The sequence below is a fragment of the Macaca nemestrina genome, chromosome 14 (genome assembly GCF_043159975.1).
Source record: "Macaca nemestrina isolate mMacNem1 chromosome 14, mMacNem.hap1, whole genome shotgun sequence".
NCBI lineage: Eukaryota > Metazoa > Chordata > Mammalia > Primates > Cercopithecidae > Macaca > Macaca nemestrina.
This window is the reverse complement of record NC_092138.1, coordinates 32575247-32597245: the sequence shown is the minus strand read 5'-3', so window position 1 is coordinate 32597245 and position 21999 is coordinate 32575247. Positions and strand designations below refer to the sequence as shown.

Below are 21999 nucleotides of genomic sequence, written 5' to 3'. Positions count from 1 at the left end.
ACTTTCAGATCCATGATCATACCATCTCCTTTACAATGCTTAGACCTTGTTATTGTTTGGATTTTTGTCCCCTCTAAATCTCATGTTAAAATTTGATCCCCATTGTTAAAGGTGGGCCTAGTAGAAGGGATTTAGGTCATGGGGGCAGGTCCCTCATGAATGACTTGAAGTCATTCTCACAGGATTGAATTCTTGCTCTTACTTCCCTTGAGATCCAAGTGTTAAAAAGCATGGCAACTCCTCCCCTCTCTCTCACTTTCTGCCATGTGATTTATGTACACCGGCTCCCCTTAGCCTTCTGCCATGAGCAGAAGGCACCTGAAACCCTCACCAGAAACAGATGCTGGTGCTATGCTTGTACAGCCTGCAGAACTGTAAGCCAGATAAACCTCTTCTCAATATAAATTACCCAACCTCAGGTATTGCTTTATAGCAATGCAAATAGGCTAAGCCAGACTTCTTGTTTATTTTCATGCCTAATTACATTGGCTGCAATGCTCAGGATAATGATCATTAGAAATTCTAAGAACAATGTAAATTAATAGAAATTTCTGCAGACTAATTGGTCTTGTTTGTGACTTTAAATGAATTTCAAAGTTAAGTCCAATATTGATCTTTGTTTCAATACAAATTTTTTTAAATAAAGATGTACCCTAAATCACTTAAAGTTTATTTTTCAACAAAAAGCTGTTTTTTTTCTTGTTCTTTTATTTTTCTGCATTGATAAAATATAGCACATATTTTCCTTTGCCATGTTAATATGACACTAATATTAATGACTAGAGGAGCTGCTAAGGGTATGAGACCTGGAGCCAGTCTGCCTAGGTTCAAATCCTGACTCAACTTAGTTTGTTTGGGCCACTATAACAAAATACTAGGAAGTTTGTAAACAAGAGAAATTTACTTCTCACAGTTCTGGAGGCTGGAAGGTGCTGGCAGATTCAGTGTCTGGCGAGGGCTGGTTCCCCACACACAACACCTTCTCACTGCATGCTCACATAGCAGAAAGGGAAAACAAGCTCCCTTGTGTGTATTTTATAATGGAATTAATCCCATTCGTGAGGGCTTTGCCCTGATACTAGAGTTACTTCCCAAAGGTCTAATCCCATCAAATTGCGGGTTGTAATTTCAATATACAGATTTTGGAGAGACACAGACGACATTCAGACCGTAGTACTGTCATTTACAAGTTGTATAACTGTGGTACTTCTCTTCATGCTGTCACAGGTACTTCACTTGCAAAATGGGGATTAGAGTAATACCTACCTTAGGGTTGTTGAGAAGATTAGGTATTCATGCATATAAAGGTCTTAGAACAGTGCCAGACAAATAATAAATGTGAGCATCATCATCATCATGACTACTTTTGTTGAACCTGGAGTAGCCCTATATTGTCATACCGTACTATTATTTTATTTATCTTATCATTAGTAAAACCATAGTTATGAAAAAGTTAAATCATACTACCAAGGAGATAAAGTGAGTAAGTGCTCTAACCCAGATGCAAAGCTGTGTTGTCTCCATTTTGCCTCAATACTCCTAATGGGATTTAAGCTTTATTTCGGGAGTATCTTTATCAAGTTTTATTATTGCATTATATTGGCTTTGTAAATGATTTAGGATACATTCCATCTTTTCCTTTGCTCTGAAGCAGTTTAAATAGCAGAGAAACTACCTCTTCCTCAAATGTTTGATAAAATATTGTTTGTGAAACCATCTGGCTTCAAAATTTTCTTGGAGAAAATTCTATAGAGTGTTTCAATTTTTTTCCTCAGAACCGGGCCAAAGAGTCCTAATTTATACTCAGGGAACCAACATGTAGGGAATGTGTGTTGTGTGTAAGGCATTGAGGTGGGGGCTGCTGGCAAAAGGCCATAAGTAAGGCATCTGAAGGAGCTTATCAACTAAGAGGGTGATAAGACTGGTTCAGAAAGAGAAGATTGACAATGTATGGCAAGAAATGAATGTAATGAAGGCTATGCTTAATTCCTGTGAGGTGATACTCATGGGCCAGAGTGATTCTCTACCCTTCAAGATAGGGCTTAAAATGGGCTTTTAAGAGTAGCTAAGATTAAATAGAAAAGGGGATGTTTATACCTACTTATAAACACCACTTTGAAAACAGGATCCTAGAACTCATATACTGAGAAATTTGCAGTCCCTTTCTTTGTCCTCCTCCCCCACTGACCTTTTTTTTTTTTTTTTTTTTTTTTTAAACTTATCAAGCGAGGAGATACATAATGCAGAGCAATGGAAACAGACTTTGAAGCAACAGAGACTGGGGTGAGCTGATACAGAGACTTAATAACCTAGGGTCCTAGGTTTCTATTTGTAGAATGGGCATAAGAAACGCCACCTCATGATATAGCTGTGAGGCCCAAATGAGGTAAAGGATTTGAAAACACTCAACACAGGCAGTTAGCTGCTCAGTTCTCCTAGATTTCTTCATGTTGCTATGAGCAATTGTTGTCAATCAAAAGAGAAACATTAACTGTGGTAAATCAAAATCTTTTAAAATCCCTGCTCCAATCTCCCTACGCAGGCCGATGTTTTAAGACTCATTACTCCATCTGCAAACCACACAGAACCACTTATTCCTGGATCTGTCACATTCATTTGTGATACATTTATTTGCTAGGCTATTATATAGACTGTTTCCCCATCTTCCTTGTATTTCCTTTCTACTTGGCAAGCTCTTACATTTCTTCCAAGGCTCAGATTCAATGTAATGTCTCCTATGAGGAATCTTCCAGGCAAAATTCATTGCTTGTTTTTCTGAGGTACCATAGCATTTTGAACACATCTCTTCTCCTTGCACTGTGCACTCTCTCAAGGCTGTGGCTACAGTTTATTTATTTTTGCACTTTTCCTTAGTGCCAATCGACAGTGTCTGGCTTATATCAGATGCTCATAAATGTTGGTTGCACGTGCATGTAAGAGTGAATCCCCAAATCAAGGATTGCAGATGTCTGCTTTCACCATATCTACTGCAGGGCAAAAACCAAAATGAATGTCTAGAACAGCTCTTGAAAGTGAAGTTATTTTATGTCTTTTCATTGACAGCTCCCACTTTTTTGTTAGTATAGCTGGTGAATCCACATCAGAGCAACTCTTCTTGAGTGGGTGACTACAAGAGGATAGTTAATTTCTAGAACCAAAAGGAGAAATCTGTTGATCTGACAAAACCTTTACTCAGACAAGATATAGACTGTACAATACTTGGTTATCTTAAAGAGACTTTCACAATGAAACTACATTTACATTTGAGAGAGGCAGTATTTCAGGTAAAGTAGAAAGAATTTTACACTCCTATGGAGAAATACACTTTTTCTAGATATATTATTATAATGGAGAAAACATTTTTTTTTACACCAATAGATCCAAACCACTTGCCAGTGTTAAAAAAAAGTCAGCTAAAAATACCAAGTTTTTGATATGTTGTTATCTGTAATGCTCTTTTATTCTTTTTGTTTCTAATGTGGTTTAGGAAGCTAACAAGGCTTCAGTGACTTGATTCACTTGTTTAATTCAATGAGCATTTAAAAATTATAATCTATGTGCTCAAAACAGTAGATATGTATTTGATAAGCAAGAATTGGGATTGTAAAAAGAAAAAGATCTAATCTTTTTCGTGGAAGTGCTAGAAACAATGGACTCTCTGACACCTCATTGCTTTTCTTTTCTTTTTTTTTTCTTTTTTATCATACTTTAAGTTCTAGGGTACATGTGAACAATGTGCAGGTTCGTAACATATGTATACATGTGCCATATATGCATCCATGTCCCTACAAAGGACATGCTGTGCTGCACCCATTAACTCATCATTTACATTAGGTGTATCGCCTAAAGTTATCCCTCCCTCCTCCCCCAACCCCACAACAGCACCAGTGTGTGATGTTCCCCTTCCTGTGACCACGTGTTCTCATTGTTCAATTCCCACCTATGAGTGAGAAAATGCAGTGTTGGGTTTTCTGCTCTTGTGATAGTTCGCTGAGAATGGTGGTTTCCAGCTTCGTCCATGTCCCTACAAAGGACATGAACTCATCCTTTTTTATGGCTGCATAGTATTCCATGGTGTATATGTGCCACATTTTCTTAATTCAGTCTGTCATTGATGGACATTTGGGTTGGTTCCAAGTCTTTGCTATTGTGAATAGTGCCACAATAAACATACGTGTGCATATGTCTTTATAGCAGCATGATTTATAATCCTTTGGGTATGTACCCAGTAATGGGATGGCTGAGTCAAATGGTATTTCTAGTTCTAGATCCTTGGGGAATTGCCAAACTGTCTTCCACAATGGTTGAACTAGTTTACAGTCCCACCAACAGTGTAAAAGTGTTCCTATTTCTCCACATTCTCTCCAGCACCTGTTGTTTTCTGACTTTTTAATGATTGCCATTCTAACTGGTGTGAGATGGTATCTCATTGTGGTTTTGATTTGCCTTTCTCTGATGGCTAGTGATGATGAGCATTTTTTCATGTGTCTGTTGTCTGCATAAATGTCTTCTTTTTAGAAGTGTCTGTTCATATCCTTTGCCCACTTTTTGATGGAGTTGTTTTTTTTTTTCTTGTAAATTTGTTAGAGTTCTTTGTAGGTTCTGGATATTAGCCCTTTGTCAGATGAGTAGATTGCAAAAATTTTCTCCCATTCTGTAGGTTGCCTGTTCACTCTGATGGTAGTTTCTTTTGCTGTGCAGAAGCTCTTTAGTTTAATTAGATCCCATTTGTCAATTTTGGCTTCTGTTGCCATTGCTTTTGGTGTTTTAGACATGAAGTCCTTACACATGCATATTTAGAAAACCCCATCGTCTCAGCCCAAAATCTCCTTAAGCTGATAAGCAACTTCAGCAAAGTCTCAGGATACAAAATCAATGTGCAAAAGTCACTAGCATTCTTATACACCAATAACAGATAAGCAGAGAGCCAAATCATGAGTGAACTCCCATTCACAATTGCTTCAAAGAGAATAAAACACCTAGGAATCCAACTTACAAGACATGTAAAGGACCTCTTCAAGGAGAACTACAAACCACTGCTCAATGAAATAAAAGAGGACACAAACAAATGGAAGAACATTCCATGCTCATGTATAGGAAGAATCAATATCGTGAAAATGGCCATACTGTCCAAGGTAATTTATAGATTCAATGCCATCCCCATTAAGCTACCAATGACTTTCTTCACAGAATTGGAAAAAACTACTTTAAAGTTCATATGGAACCAAAAAAGAGCCCGCATTGCCAAGACAGTCCTAAGCCAAAAGAACAAAGCTGGAGGCATCATGCTACCTGACTTCAAACTATACTACAAGACTACGGTAACCAAAACAGCATGGTACTGGTACCAAAACAGAGACACAGACCAATGAAACAGAACAGAGCCCTCAGAAATAATACCACACATCTACAACCATCTGATCTTTCACAAACCTGACAAAAACAAGAAATGGGGATAGGATTCCCTATTTAATAAATGATGCTGGGGAAACTGGCTAGCCATAAGTAGAAAGCTGAAACTGGATCCCTTCCTTACACCTTATACAAAAATTAATTCAAGATGGATTAGAGACTTAAATGTTAGACCTAAAACCATAAAAACCCAAGAAGAAAACCGAGGCAATACCACCTCATTGCTTCTCTGCCTTGAATTACAGGGGAGCTGAAGAATTGCCAAGATGGGAGTTGTAAGTAAATTCGAGGGTGCAGTAGGCTACTAGAGAAGTTGTTAGAGGCATGGCACACTATTGCACTCAAGATAGAATGAAACGTTACTTACTTCAGATTTGAAAATATTGCTCACAGAGGTGTTTAAAATTTCAGTGTGAACAGGGCAACCAAAGTCAATAATACTTTAAATGTACATTTTAAAATAACTCAAAGAGGGGGCGGAGCAAGATTGCCGAATAGGAGCAGCTCCAGTCTCCAACTCCCAGCGCGAGCGACACAGAAGACCGGTGATTTCTGCATTTTCAACTGAGGTACTGGGTTCATCTCACTGGGGAGTGCCGGACGATCGGTGCTGGTCAGCTGCTGCAGCCCGACCAGCGAGAGCTGAAGCAGGGCGAGGCATTGCCTCACCTGGGAAGCGCAAGGGGGAAGGGAGTCCCTTTTCCTAGCCAGGGGAACTGAGACACACAACACCTGGAAAATCGGGTAACTCCCACCCCAATACTGCGCTTTAAGCAAACAGGCACACCAGGAGATCATATCCCACACCTGGCCGGGAGGGTCCCACCCCCATGGAGCCTCCCTCATTGCTAGCGCAGCAGTCTGTGATCTACCGGCAAGGCAGCAGCGAGGCTGGGGGAGGGGCACCCGCCATTGCTGAGGCTTAAGTAGGTAAACAAAGCTGCTGGGAAGCTCAAACTGGGTGGAGCTCACAGCAGCTCAAGGAAACCTGCCTGTCTCTGTAGACTCCACCTCTGGGGACAGGGCACAGTAAACTAAACAAACGCAGCAGACACCTCTGCAGACGCAAACGACTCTGTCTGACAGCTTTGAAGAGAGCAGTGGATCTCCCAACACGGAGGTTGAGATCTGAGAAGGGACAGACTCCCTGCTCAAGTGGGTCCCTGACCCCTGAGTAGCCTAACTGGGAGACATCCCCCACTAGGGGCAGTCTGACACCCCACACCTCACAGGGAGGAGTACACCCCTGAGAGGAAGCTTCCAAAGCAAGAATCAGACAGGTACACTCGCTGTTCAGAAATATTCTATCTTCTGCAGCCTCTGCTGCTGATACCCAGGCAAACAGGGTCTGGAGTGGACCTCAAGCAATCTCCAACAGACCTACAGCTGAGGGTCCTGAATGTTAGAAGGAAAACTATCAAACAGGAAGGACACCTACACCAAAACCCCATCAGTACATCACCATCATCAAAGACCAGAGGTAGATAAAACCACAAAGATGGGGAAAAAGCAGGGCAGAAAACCTGGAAATTCAAAAAATAAGAGCACATCTCCCCCGGCAAAGGAGTGCAGCTCATCGCCAGCAACGGATCAAAGCTGGACGGAGAATGACTTTGACGAGATGAGAGAAGAAGGCTTCAGTCCATCAAATTTCTCAGAGCTAAAGGAGGAATTACGTACCCAGCGCAAAGAAACTAAAAATCTTGAAAAAAAAGTGGAAGAATTGATGGCTAGAGTAATTAATGCAGAGAAGGTCCTAAACGAAATGAAAGAGATGAAAACCATGACACGAGAAATACGTGACAAATGCACAAGCTTCAGTAACTGACTCGATCAACTGGAAGAAAGAGTATCAGCGATTGAGGATCAAATGAATGAAATGAAGCAAGAAGAGAAACCAAAAGAAAAAAGAAGAAAAAGAAATGAACAAAGCCTGCAAGAAGTATGGGATTATGTAAAAAGATCAAATCTACGTCTGATTGGGGTGCCTGAAAGTGAGGGGGAAAATGGAACCAAGTTGGAAAACACTCTTCAGGATATCATCCAGGAGAACTTCCCCAACCTAGTAGGGCAGGCCAACATTCAAATCCAGGAAATACAGAGAACGCCACAAAGATACTCCTCGAGAAGAGCAACTCCAAGACACATAATTGCCAGATTCACCAAAGTTGAAATGAAGGAAAAAATCTTAAGGGCAGCCAGAGAGAAAGGTCGGGTTACCCACAAAGGGAAGCCCATCAGACTAACAGCAGATCTCTCGGCAGAAACTCTACAAGCCAGAAGAGAGTGGGGGCCAATATTCAACATTCTTAAAGAAAAGAATTTTAAACCCAGAATTTCATATCCAGCCAAACTAAGTTTCATAAGTGAAGGAGAAATAAAATCCTTTACAGATAAGCAAATGCTTAGAGATTTTGTCACCACTAGGCCTGCCTTACAAGAGACCCTGAAGGAAGCACTAAACATGGAAAGGAACAACCGGTACCAGCCATTGCAAAAACATGCCAAAATGTAAAGACCATCGAGGCTAGGAAGAAACTGCATCAACTAACGAGCAAAATAACCAGTTAATATCATAATGGCAGGATCAAGTTCACACATAACAATATTAACCTTAAATGTAAATGGACTAAATGCTCCAATTAAAAGACACAGACTGGCAAACTGGATAAAGAGTCAAGACCCATCAGTCTGCTGTATTCAGGAGACCCATCTCACACGCAGAGACATACATAGGCTCAAAATAAAGGGATGCAGGAAGATTTACCAAGCAAATGGAGAACAAAAAAAAGCAGGGGTTGCAATACTAGTCTCTGATAAAACAGACTTTAAACCATCAAAGATCAAAAGAGACAAAGAAGGCCATTACATAATGGTAAAGGGATCAATTCAACAGGAAGAGCTAACTACCCTAAATATATATGCACCCAATACAGGAGCACCCAGATTCATGAAGCAAGTCCTTAGAGACTTACAAAGAGACTTAGACTCCCATACAATAATAATGGGAGACTTCAACACTCCACTGTCAACATTAGACAGATCAACAAGACAGAAAGTAAACAAGGATATCCAGGAATTGAACTCATCTCTGCAGCAAGCAGACCTAATAGACATCTATAGAACTCTCCACCCCAAATCAACAGAATATACATTCTTCTCAGCACCACATCATACTTACTCCATAATTGACCACGTAATTGGAAGTAAAGCACTCCTCAGCAAATGTACAAGAACAGAAATTATAACAAACTGTCTCTCAGACCACAGTGCAATCAAACTAGAACTCAGGACTAAGAAACTCAATCAAAACCGCTCAACTACATGGAAACTGAACAACCTGCTCCTGAATGACTACTGGGTACATAACGAAATGAAGGCAGAAATAAAGATGTTCTTTGAAACCAATGAGAACAAAGATACAACATACCAGAATCTCTGGGACACATTTAAAGCAGTGTGTAGAGGGAAATTTATAGCACTAAATGCCCACAAGAGAAAGCAGGAAAGATCTAAAATTGACACTCTAACATCGCAATTAAAAGAACTAGAGAAGCAAGAGCAAACACATTCGAAAGCTAGCAGAAGGCAAGAAATAACTAAGATCAGAGCAGAACTGAAGGAGATAGAGACACAAAAAACCCTCCAAAAAATCAATGAATCCAGGAGTTGGTTTTTTGAAAAGATCAACAAAATTGACAGACCACTAGCCAGACTAATAAAGAAGAAAAGAGAGAAGAATCAAATCGACGCAATTAAAAATGATAAAGGAGATATCACCACCGACCCCACAAATACAAACTACTATCAGAGAATACTATAAACACCTCTACGCAAATAAACTGGAAAATCTAGAAGAAATGGATAATTTCCTGGACACTTACACTCTTCCAAGACTAAACCAGGAAGAAGTTGAATCCCTGAATAGACCAATAGCAGGCTCTGAAATTGAGGCAACAATTAATAGCCTACCAACCAAAAAAAGTCCAGGACCAGATGGATTCACAGCTGAATTCTACCAGAGGTACAAGGAGGAGTTGGTACCATTCCTTCTGAAACTATTCCAATCAATAGAAAAAGAGGGAATCCTCCCTAACTCATTTTATAAGGCCAACATCATCCTGATACCAAAGCCTGGCAGAGACACAACAAAAAAAGAGAATTTTAGACCAATATCCCTGATGAGCATCGATGCAAAAATCCTCAATAAAATACTGGCAAACCGGATTCAGCAACACATCAAAAAGCTTATCCACCATGATCAAGTGGGCTTCATCCATGGGATGCAAGGCTGGTTCAACATTCGCAAATCAATAAACATAATCCAGCATATAAACAGAACCAAAGACAAGAACCACATGATTATCTCAATAGATGCAGAAAAGGCTTTTGACAAAATTCAACAGCCCTTCATGCTAAAAACACTCAATAAATTCGGTATTGATGGAACGTACCTCAAAATAATAAGAGCTATTTATGACAAACCCACAGCCAATACCATACTGAATGGGCAAAAACTGGAAAAATTCCCTTTGAAAACTGGCACAAGACAGGGATGCCCTCTCTCACCACTCCTATTCAACATAGTGTTGGAAGTTCTGGCTAGGGCAATCAGGCAAGAGAAAGAAATCAAGGGTATTCAGTTAGGAAAAGAAGAAGTCAAATTGTCCCTGTTTGCAGATGACATGATTGTATATTTAGAAAACCCCATTGTCTCAGCCCAAAATCTCCTTAAGCTGATAAGCAACTTCAGCAAAGTCTCAGGATAAAAATTAATGTGCAAAAATCACAAGCATTCTTATACACCAGTGAGAGCCAAATCAGGAATGAACTTCCATTCACAATTGCTTCAAAGAGAATGAAATACCTAGGAATCCAACTTACAAGGGATGTAAAGGACCTCTTCAAGGAGAACTACAAACCACTGCTCAGTGAAATAAAAGAGGACACAAACAAATGGAAGAACATACCATGCTCATGGATAGGAAGAATCAATATCGTGAAAATGGCCATACTGCCCAAGGTAATTTATAGATTCAATGCCATCCCCATGAAGCTACCAATGAGTTTCTTCACAGAATTGGAAAAAACTGCTTTAAAGTTCATATGGAACCAAAAAAGAGCCCGCATCTCCAAGACAATCCTAAGTCAAAAGAACAAAGCTGGAGGCATCACGCTACCTGACTTCAAACTATACTACAAGGCTACAGTAACCAAAACAGCATGGTACTGGTACCAAAACAGAGATATAGACCAATGGAACAGAACAGAGTCCTCAGAAATAATACCACACATCTACAGCCATTTGATCTTTGACAAACCTGAGAGAAACAAGAAATGGGGAAAGGATTCCCTATTTAATAAATGGTGCTGGGAAAATTGGCTAGCCATAAGTAGAAAGCTGAAACTGGATCCTTTCCTTACTCCTTATACGAAAATTAATTCAAGATGGATTAGAGACTTAAATGTTAGACCTAATACCATAAAAATCCTAGAGGAAAACCTAGGTAGTACCATTCAGGACATAGGCATGGGCAAAGACTTCATGTCTAAAACACCAAAAGCAACGGCAGCAAAAGCCAAAATTGACAAATGGGATCTCATTAAACTAAAGAGCTTCTGCACAGCAAAAGACACTACCATCAGAGTGAACAGGCAACCTACAGAATGGGAGAACATTTTTGCAATCTACTCATCTGACAAAGGGCTAATATCCAGAACCTACAGAGAACTCAAACAAATTTACAAGAAAAAAACAAACAACCCCATCAAAAAGTGGGCAAAGGATATGAACAGACATTTCTCAAAAGAAGACATTCATACAGCCAACAGACACATGAAAAAATGCTCATCATCACTGGCCATCAGAGAAATGCAAATCAAAACCACAATGAGATACCATCTCACACCAGTTAAAATGGCAATCATTAAAAAGTCAGGAAACAACAGGTGCTGGAGAGGATGTGGAGAAATAGGAACACTTTTACACTGTTGGTGGGATTGTAATCTAGTTCAACCATTATGGAAAACAGTATGGCGATTCCTCAAGGATCTAGAACTAGATGTACCATATGACCCAGCCATCCCATTACTGGGTATATACCCAGAGGATTATAAATTATGCTGCTATAAAGACACATGCACACATATGTTTATTGCAGCACTATTCACAATAGCAAAGACTTGGAATCAACCCAAATGTCCATCAGTGACAGATTGGATTAAGAAAATGTGGCACATATACACCATGGAATACTATGCAGCCATAAAAAGGATGAGTTTGAGTCCTTTGTAGGGACTTGGATGCAGCTGGAATCCATCATTCTTAGCAAACTATCACAAGAACAGAAAACCAAACACCACATGTTCTCACTCATAGGTGGGAACTGAACAATGAGATCACTCGGACTCAGGAAGGGGAACATCACACACCGGGGCCTATCATGGGGAGGGGGGAGGGGGGAGGGATTGCATTGGGAGTTATACCTGATGTAAATGATGAGTTGATGGGTGCAGCACAGCAACATGGCACAAGTATACATATGTAACAAACCTGCACGTTATGCACATGTACCCTACAACTTAAAGTATAATAATAATAAATTAATTAAAAAAAATAACTCAAAGAGTATAACTGTATTGTTTGTAACACAAAGAATAAATGCTTCAGGGGATGGATTCTCCATTTTCCATAATGTGATTATTGCTTGTTGCATGCCTGTATCAAAGTATCTTATGTATACCATAAATGTGTACACCTACCTTGAACCCATAAAATTTTTTGAAAATTAAAAAATAAAAAACAAACCAACAACATTTGGCAGGAGTCAGTGCCTTTTTCAGACCCAGGCATCAAAGCCCTGTAAAAAATAAAGAAATAAAATAAAATTTCAGTGTGGCGTCAGCTTCAGCATTTATTTCTTTTTCTTCTTTCTGCTTTGGTTATGTGTAGAGGGAAGGATGTGGAAGAAAGGAGGAAACGGTTAGGAAAAATCTTAAAGCTGGCCTGGAGGCTAGAAAAATGAGCATAGTTTGCCTTTTTATTTTGTTTTATATGGTGAATAGGCCATGTGCATCTGAACTGGTTTGATGCTGATGTGGTTCCAGTCAAATAAACAATTCTGGGTCATTTTTGTGTACCAGGTCCTGCAGGGGGATCAAAGATGAGGAGGACACAATTCCTGCCGTTGGGCAGACTGACATCTTGCAAAATGTATAAGACTGGGGTACAAATGGGAGAATGAAATAAGTGTGGTAAGAGAGGTGCAATGTGCTGTTAGTTTAGTGGAGTGAGGGAGATAACACATGCCAGTTGGGGGCAATCAAGAACAGTTCCATGGAGACGGTGGCATTTTAAATGGGTATTGATAAGTTAGGTAGAATTTTCAGTGGCGGAAAGGGAGTTTTATGTATCACTTCAGAAGTCCATTCTTCCCAGTTCACATCCCTACCACTACCATAATTATAAGTGCTTCTTGGAAAGCAGCTAGTAGTTGTTTTGTCCAGAATATGGCATATTAAGGGGGAAGGGAGTTGGCTGGGCAGAAGCAGAAAAAGTGGCAGGTGGGGTGCATGAGTTACAATTCTAGGCAGGAGAGATTGTACTTTAGTATTCAGTGGGGACCTCTGAAGCTTTGAGGACAGCATTTCTGTGATTGTACCTGTGCTACATTAATTACAGTCTGGCAGTTTGGGGTAGGATGAATTCATTTTCAATGGCAGGAGCAGATAGCAGTGGAGAGACTATCATGGTTGTCCAGTTGAGGTGCAATGAGACCAAAGAATGGGCAACGTCAAGGGATTCAAGCAAAATGTTCTTAGACTTGGCACCAAAAGTACAATCCATAAAAGGAAAAATTGTTAAGTTGAACCTTATCAAAATTAAAAACTTTGGATCTGTAAAAGATTTTGTTAAAAAGGATGAAAAGATAAGGTACAGAATGGGTGAAAACATTTGCAAGCCACACACCAGACAAAGGGCTAGTATCTAGGCTATGTGAAGAACTCTTAAAACTCAACAGTAAAAAAAAATCAAATTTGAAAATGGGTAAAAGACATGAACAGACATTCACCAAAGAGGATATACAGATGACAAATAGCCATGTGAAAAGATGTTCAGCATCAAAAGTCATCAGGGAAATGCAAATTAAACCCACAATGAGATATCACTATACAACTATCAAGATGTCTAAAATAAAAAATAGTGACAACACCAAATGTTTCTGAGAATATGGAGAAATTGGATCATTCCTCTATTGCTGATGGGAATGTTATGTGGCACAGTCACAATGGAAAACAATTTGGCAGTTTCTTATAAAACTGTAAGTGCGGTTACCACACAACGCAGCAATTGCACCCTTGGGCTTTTATCCCAGGAAAATGAAAACTTATGTTCACACAAACTTGCACATAAATGTTCATAGCAATTTTATTAGTATTAGCCCAAAACAAAACCGACCCAGATAAATGGTTCAGCATTTGAATGATTCCACAAACTGTGATAAATCCACATCATGGAATACTACTCAGAAATAAAAAGGAATGAAATATTGATGCATGCAACAATTTGGCTGAATCTCCAGGGAACTTTGATATGTGGGAAAAAAAAAAGCCAAATACTAAAAGGTTATTTACTACATAACTCCACTTACATAATATTTTTGAAATGATCAATTTTTAGAAATAGAGAATAGATTAGCGGTTGACAGAGGTTAGAGAAGTAGGGTGGGGTGGGAAGGAGGTGGTGTAGTTATAAACGGACAACATAAAGAATACTTGTGAGTATCTTGACTGTTGTAGTGAATGTACAGATTTACACATGTGATAAAATACACATATACACATAGAGGCATGAATATATGATTACAAGTAAAACTGAAGACATTTGAATAAGATTGGTGGATTGTATCAATGTCAATAACTTGGTTGTGATAGTATACTAAATGTTACCATTGCAAAATGCTAAATATTACCATTGCAAAATATTATCATTTGAGGAAACTAGGTGATATGTACATGGTAACTTTATATTTCTTTTGTACAACTGCATATGAACTTACTGATCTCAATAACATTTTCCATTAAAGTGGAAATGCAACTGGACTAAAGTTTTGATAGAATATTTTTTCCTCCAAATAGTAGAGGCTTTCATATAATGCTTGGATTGGATTTGGTCATAGTCTAGATCTAGTAAATGCTAAAGGGAAGACATCATTCTGCATGACAAATGAACCGAAGTGGCCCTGAGATAGAGACTAGCACTGGCTGACCCTCATTCTAGTCCTGCAATACATGGGTATTAACAACACATGGGTATTAACCAAGGGAAGTAACTACATCTTTGAGGTTCAGTTTCTCCATTTGTAAAATTGGGCTAGGTTATCTGTAAGGGTCAAGTAGAGCTTTGACATTCCAGGATGGTAGGGCATATCCAGGACATCTTTTTTCTGCACCATACTCCAGCCAGCATCTGCCTGGGCGGTGTTTTTCTTTTTTTAGCCATTTCACCAGCACCTTTGCTCTGTTCTCAAGCACTCATCTTCCTTTTAACAAGTAACCTCATACTTTTCTTCCCTGTTACCCATCAGCCTTCTTCCCTTTCATAAGGTATTAAGGCATTAACCTACTAGAAACGAACTTATGTTTTAGATACAAAAGGTTCTTAAAGAGTGGAAAGTCCTAAGAAATAAATTTTAAATGGTAGAATTTTCAGGTAGAATTTCAGAGTCCAGTTGAGGATAATCATTTTGGCAGGGGATGTCTTCCCAGCTGCACCTATCTTTTGTGATCTTAGACAAGTTATACAAATGTATGTGAGCCTCAGTTTCTTTATCTGTAACATGGAGATATTATGACCTACCTTCCATGAACTGTTTACATTATGTTCCCTTTATAGTATCTGTGACACAGAGGCACGCAAAAAAAAAAAAAAAAAAAAAAAAAAAAAAAAAAAAAAAAAAAAAAACGCTTGCAATTCCTTCTGCTTCTCTCTCAAGTGTCTCTCAAATAATAGTCTGACAACATGAGCTTCGCTAACTTGATGTTCAGTTATAATGACATCACTTTTATTTTTCCACTTAATCATTTTGAGGCTCTTCTTAACCACATTAAGTAAATGTTTTCCTCAATGTCTCTCTCACTTTTCATCTAAGAACTTCAAGGTTTTACTTATTATGAGGGGCCAACCCTACTTTGGCCAATCCTACTTTCAAGCATGCGAGAACCAAAGGGGCTGACTCGAAATTGGTCATTCACCAGTTTTGACTGTCATTGCTACCAGTACGAGTGCTGTTGCTTTTGAAAACTGATGCCCCACAGTCTTGCCTGCCTTCATCCAATTGTTACGGTTACCTGCAGTGGCAGATGGACTACCACGCTGTTTTGTGCAAATGTTGAGATTGACGACCCCACATACACCAAGAGGCTATGCAAAAGTTTATTGCTTATGTAATTTAGATCTCTAGCAAGAGCAGGGCAGACCTCTCAAGGAGTTCTGAATGACTTGAAAGAAAGCAAGGAAAGGAGACTGGCCTAGGTTTTTATTGTGGTCAGGAGGTGGGACCAGGGTGGAAGTTCCTGCACATGGGCAAGGGATTGCCTGTTTGAATCAGGAGGGATAATCTAGGCTTTCTTATCAGTTTATCTAGATGTGGGGCACAAGAGGCAGATGGAGGGGTGGGGTTTAGAAACTGTCGGCTGACAAATATGAAAAACCGAAGACTCCTCATTTCCGCATTGCTGTGCAGGGAATCTCTATATGTGCACACTCAAGGTGATAACTCATTGGCTCACACTCAGCTGCTCAGTACTATGCCTGGGTAGCGGACATAAAGAAGCTTCCAGATTCAGCCATACTGTGCCAGAACCAGAATACCCGAAAACCCCACAATCTACTATTGAACACATGCCCCTGGTCCAGACTCTCACTTTCCTCATGGTGAATTTCTCATTGGGGAATTTACTGGCTTTTCCTGTCAAAGAAATCTGCCCACGTTGGGCCAGCAAATCATTATGGTAATATAGCATTTCAAAAAAGAATAGAGTCTAGGGGTTCAGGGCTTTTCTATTCAAAATGCATCTTGACCTCTACGCAAATGCATCCACCTAGTTCTCTACCTTCTCTCCCTATTCTTTTCTTTTTTTTTATATTAACTGTTTTTATTGGCATACAAAGGGAAAATAAAATCTATCTTTTCATCCTGAATCTCAGGATTTACATGTTTGTGATCAAGCAGTGTTTACAAATTTGTAGTCTGCATTTTTCCTTTGTACTATAATTTTTGTTGTCATTATAATCTTTAAAATCATGAAAAGAAAATGTAAAGTGAAATATCTAATAGCTTAAGCAATATGTTCATTTTTGCTCATCACCTTACTATTAATAAAAAAATTATTTTTAAGTTGAATTACCCAGCAAATAAATTAACCCAGTTATAACTTTACTAATCATTTCTTTTTTTTTTTTTTTTTTTTTTTTGAGACGGAGTCTTGCTCTGTAGCCCGGGCTGGAGTGCAGTGGCCGGATCTCAGCTCACTGCAAGCTCCGCCTCCCGGGTTTACGCCATTCTCCTGCCTCAGCCTCCGGAGTAGCTGGGACTACAGGCGCCCGCCACCTCGCCCGGCTAGTTTTTTGTATTTTTAGTAGAGACGGGGTTTCACGGTGTTAGCCAGGATGGTCTCGATCTCCTGACCTCGTGATCCGCCCGTCTCGGCCTCCCAAAGTGCTGGGATTACAGGCTTGAGCCACCGCGCCCGGCCTAATCATTTCTTTTATTTCTATTTTTCTCAATTAAAATAGAATTATTTTTTGTTTGTTTTTTTAATTATTGTTATACTTTAAGTTCTAGGGTACATGTGCATAACGTGCAGGTTTGTTACATATGTATACTTGTGCCATGTTGGTGTGCTGCACCCATCAACTCGTCAGCACCCATCAACTCGTCCTTTACATCATATAACACCCAATGCAATCCCTCCCCCCTCCCCCCTCCCCATAATAGGCCCCAGTGTGTGATGTTCCCCTTCTCGAGTCCAAGTGATCTCATTGTTCAGTTCCCACCTACGAGTGAGAACATGTGGTGTTTTGTTAAGAATGTGGCCTCTGGAATGAAGCTTCCTGGGTTTAAATCACGGATACGCTAGCAACTGTGTAATCCCAGGCTGGGAGCTTAATCGCTGGATACTTCAGATCCACAGTCTAAAAAAAACGGAGTAACATTTCCCATGTCAGAGGGTTTTCAGGATTACATGAGATTATGTACATGAAGTGTCTTGCACTGTGTTTAGCATAAAGTAAGCACTAAGTAGATGTTATTTATTGTTAATTCAAATTGTTTTTTCAAAATAACACATACATGTAATTAAAATTCAAATAGGACTTTAGAGCTTATAATGAAAAATGAAAGTTCCTTGAATCATCACTTCTCCTGAGTCCACTCCCTAGAGGCAACCATTTTTAGCTAAACTAGCTGTTTTCTTTTTTTTTCTAGTGTTGATTCCATTTTCTAAAGAATATGTTTTTGATGATGTTTGTTGATTTATCAATGTTGGACATTCCCTAATGACTCTAGTGGGTGAAAATCCAACACCCTCACAGTATCCGCATAGCCTCACTTCTCTTCCTGCCCCTTTCCAGGGTGGTTGTATTATAAAATATTCGTGCACTTATGCAGATATCCTTCATTGCAGCTGCGAAATTTCCTATCTTGCAAACATTTTTTTGTTTAAAGCTTCCACCTGTGACATGGCTGTCATCATGATACTTTCCATTACTCATCCCTCATACTGGATATTAGAGAAAAACCTTCTCTCTGTTTTTTCCAGCTACTTCTCTGTATTGGTTATTATTACTGAGATGTTCTCCAGTAGTTTCCTAATAAAAAGTTCTTGGAAGGTAAGCCATTTGAATTATTGTATGCCTGGAAATGTATTAACCTACCTTTGCATGATTGATTGATTGATTAGGTATAGAAAATTATTTTGCCCTATGATTGTAAAGAAATTCTTCAATTTACCTCAAGCCTCCAGGGTCACTATGGAAGTCCACTGTCACTCTATTTCACTTCTTTCATCTGTGCCCTATTTTGTTTTTTCTTTCTCTGGAGGCTTTTAGGATTTTAATTTTATCCCTATGCTCTGAACTTCACAACAATTTGCCTTGGTGTACGTAATTTTTCATTCACTGATCTAGATACTTGAGGAGTCTTTATCACCTGGAGACACGTGTCCTTGATTTCTGAAAAATTCCTGGTTTCTTTGCTAAATTCTTCCCCTCTGCTTTCTCTATTCATTCATTCTGAATGAATGAATGAACTTCTATTGGCTGAACAGTGGAACATCAAAAGTAATTATTTAATATTCTTCTCTTTTCTCTCATCTTTTCTTTGTCATTTTTCTTCTTGTTCTATTATTTTTAGGTGATTTTCTTGACTTACCATTTAATTCTTCTATTGAATGTTTTATTTCAGCTACATTTAAAAATTCACTGTTTTTCTTTGCTTTGTTTCTTTTTCGTAGTATTCTGTTGGTAGTTTATTAACACAATATTTTTCCCTGATTTCTTAGCTTCTAAAATGCTACCTGACACTTACAGGTGCTTAATAAACAACTGTTGAATGAAAAAGTCTTCTATATTAATTATATTAAATTTTTTCTACTGTTTTCTGTTTCATCTCTGTCTCCTTGAAGTTCTATTTCTGTTTTTGCTTTTCTTTTCATTTTGGAGGCTTTCCTCAAATAGCTAGTATACTTTGGCTGATCATTCATTTTGATGTGAGGTTCTAAGAAGCAGTTTTGAAGTTTTGATTATTGGTATGACTTCTAGGCTTCATATAGGGTAATCTGGTGACTAGCTGCCTGTACTAGATTTGTATTGCTGCTTAACAAACTACCCCAATCTTAGTGGCTTAAAACAATAACCCAATATTAGCTCACAGTTTCAGTAGGTTACAAGTTCAGCAAAATGTAGCTGAATTCTCTGCAGGGTTTCAGAAGGCTGAAATCAAAGTACTGGCTGGATTGAGCTCTAGTCTGGTGGATCTGAGAAAAAAAAATCTGCTTCCCAGCTCATCTTGTGGTTAGCTGAATTCAGTTCCTTGTGGTTGTAAGACTGAAGCTCCATTTCCTTTCTGGGTGTTAGCTGGAGTTGCTCTCACCATCTAGAGGCCACCCACATTCCTTGTTCCCTTCGTCTTCAAGCCTGCAACAATGTGCTGAATTCTTGTCATACTTGAAATCTCTGACTTCCTGTATTTAACCTATAGACTCAGATTTAAAGGATTCATGAGTTTACCTCAGACTCACCTAAATAATCTCCCAAACCAAACCTATAACAAAACCAAACAACGGTTTCAGTACTCGTAATTGGTGGTGATATTATTAGTATCTGTATTTTGAGTTTGACATATGCTCTTTAAAAGCTGTCTTTCCATCTCTTGTGGTAATCTCATATTTGGTTCAACCTCTTGTCTTAACTCTAAAGCCTCTTCCAAATCTTTCGTTTCTAGTTTATTTTTCCATTCTCTTCATTTCTCCTCTGCTATTAACTTTTGGCCCCTTTCAACCTGAATCAATCCTTTTCAGTTTTTCTTCACTATCATCACTTCAGAAAAAAAAAAGAAAAAGAAAAAGAAAACTAAAATCTAATCTTAGAAACAAAATTCTCCTTACTAGGTAGAGAAGTGAGAGAAGCTGTGAATATGCAATTTATTACTGTTTTTGTCACATCTCATAAAAAACTGTATAATATGATTAGTATTGATAGCTAATTTTAATATTAGGTTTTTTGGGAGTTCCAGAATCATGCATTATGGAAGTTTCTTTCTTTTTGGATTATGGAACAAATCTTTCTTTTCATTCATTTTCTGTGGTTGTTTATTAAAAATAATAACTACACAGTTATCTATATACTTTATTCCATCTGTATAGGTACTGCCTAGGTAATTATTTTTAGTTACCGATTTCTGGGAAATACAGTCCTTAGGTAGACTAACTTCCTATTTCTAGATAGGGAAATATTAAGAGGGTCACTTAGCATAGAGTTTGCATCTGTACTATATTATTAGATAATGAGTTATGTTCTGTTTAGTATAATTTATGAATAAAAATATTTTGTAGAACCCCTGTTCTAGACTTTGCCTGATTTCTAATATTCTTGGTCAACTAGTGTTGTAGTTTTCCTATGAAGATTGGACTTTTGCATTTGTATAGGCTGAAAGGAAAGGGGTATATATTTAAAAAGTAGAGAAATGTTGGTTAAGAGAAGGAAGGACAATACTCTTGACTTTACTCTGTGGCATTTTCTGTGGTTACTCATCTGCACTTGTAAAATGAGTGAATCCTGGATTTCTGGGTGTGCCTTTGGAAGTTTTGTCAGAAGAGGCTAAGGGAGTGGGGTAGAGTAAGGGTCTGGAGTCACCATCGTCATAATTTTCTTTGAGAGACCTCTGGGCAAATGTGATTTTTCATCAAGGCTTGGGCTTTCCTAAAGCTGACTAAGTTCTGTGGATATGAACTTTTTCTGCTTGTTCCTTTGCTGTTCCTTGATGCTCAGGCCTTGCCCTTTGAAGAAGTAGCAGAGTCCTGCTGATGGAAGCAAAGTTCAAAAGTAAAATGATAGTAAATATACAGAGGCAGTCAACCAACTGGGCCACTGAAAAGACGAAATGAGATGATTGTGAAAGGGAGTCAGAATGTTCTGCAAATGTAGTTATTTATAGTTATTCATAGTAGTAGCAGCAATAATAAAGTCATAGAAAGGTAACTGCCCTGAGTCTCAGCCTAAGGCACCTGGGAGAGAGTCCCCACCACTTCATTCTCCATCAGGGTTGTGGCGTTTCTTGTTGTTAGAGTTATGTGTGTTCTGCAATAATTTTTAAATCATATTTCATTTTTCTAATGTAAATTTTTATACTAAAAAAGATATATTTCTCACTTGGTAATATATTTTCCCCTAAAATAGCTGCAATTTAATCTTGATTTCATTAGTTAACAGAAATCATTTAGAATGTTTGTTTTATGTATTAACCTGGTTAGTACAGGACAGGAAAATATGCAACACAAGAAGTTATACCATTAGCAAAAAGACATGGGAAGATGTTCATTCTTATGGATGATTAAAAATGGGAATTAGGCCGGGCATGGTGGCTCACACTTGTATTCCTAGTACTTCGAGAGGTTGGGGTAGGTAGATCACTTGAGCCCAGGAATTGGAGAGCAGCCCCGGCAACATGGTGAAACCCCATCTCTGCCAAAAAAAAAAAAAAATACAAAAACTCTTAGCCGGGCAGGGTGATGTGGGCCTGTAGTCCCAGCTACTCAGGAGGCTGAGGTGGGAGGACGCCTTCAGCACAGGAAGGGGAGGTGCAGTGAGCTGTGATCCCACTACCACACTTTAGAATAATAGTAATATTGGATGTAGTAATTCCTTAATAAATATGTTTTAGTGAAATACCAATGAATATCTAATAAAAGAAAAAATTAAAAGAATGAGGCTGGTGAAATACACTAATGGTAGTTTGTTTTTTGTTTGATTGCTTTTTACCAAATGAAAATAGTTTTCTTGTTTTTGTTCGTTTTTTGTTTGTTTCT

At 38.7% G+C, this 21999-nt stretch overlaps 1 protein-coding gene across 1 annotated transcript in view; it reads left to right on the top strand.

The window, feature by feature from the left end:
- Positions 1-303: 303 nt before the first annotated feature.
- The window catches only part of LOC105491817 (histone-arginine methyltransferase CARM1-like), a 173954-nt gene continuing 152258 nt past the window's right edge, over positions 304-21999 (top strand). Inside the window, 2 exon segments of the mRNA XM_011758499.2 lie at positions 304-374; positions 1228-1289. Coding sequence (XP_011756801.2) covers positions 304-374; positions 1228-1289 — 133 coding nt within the window.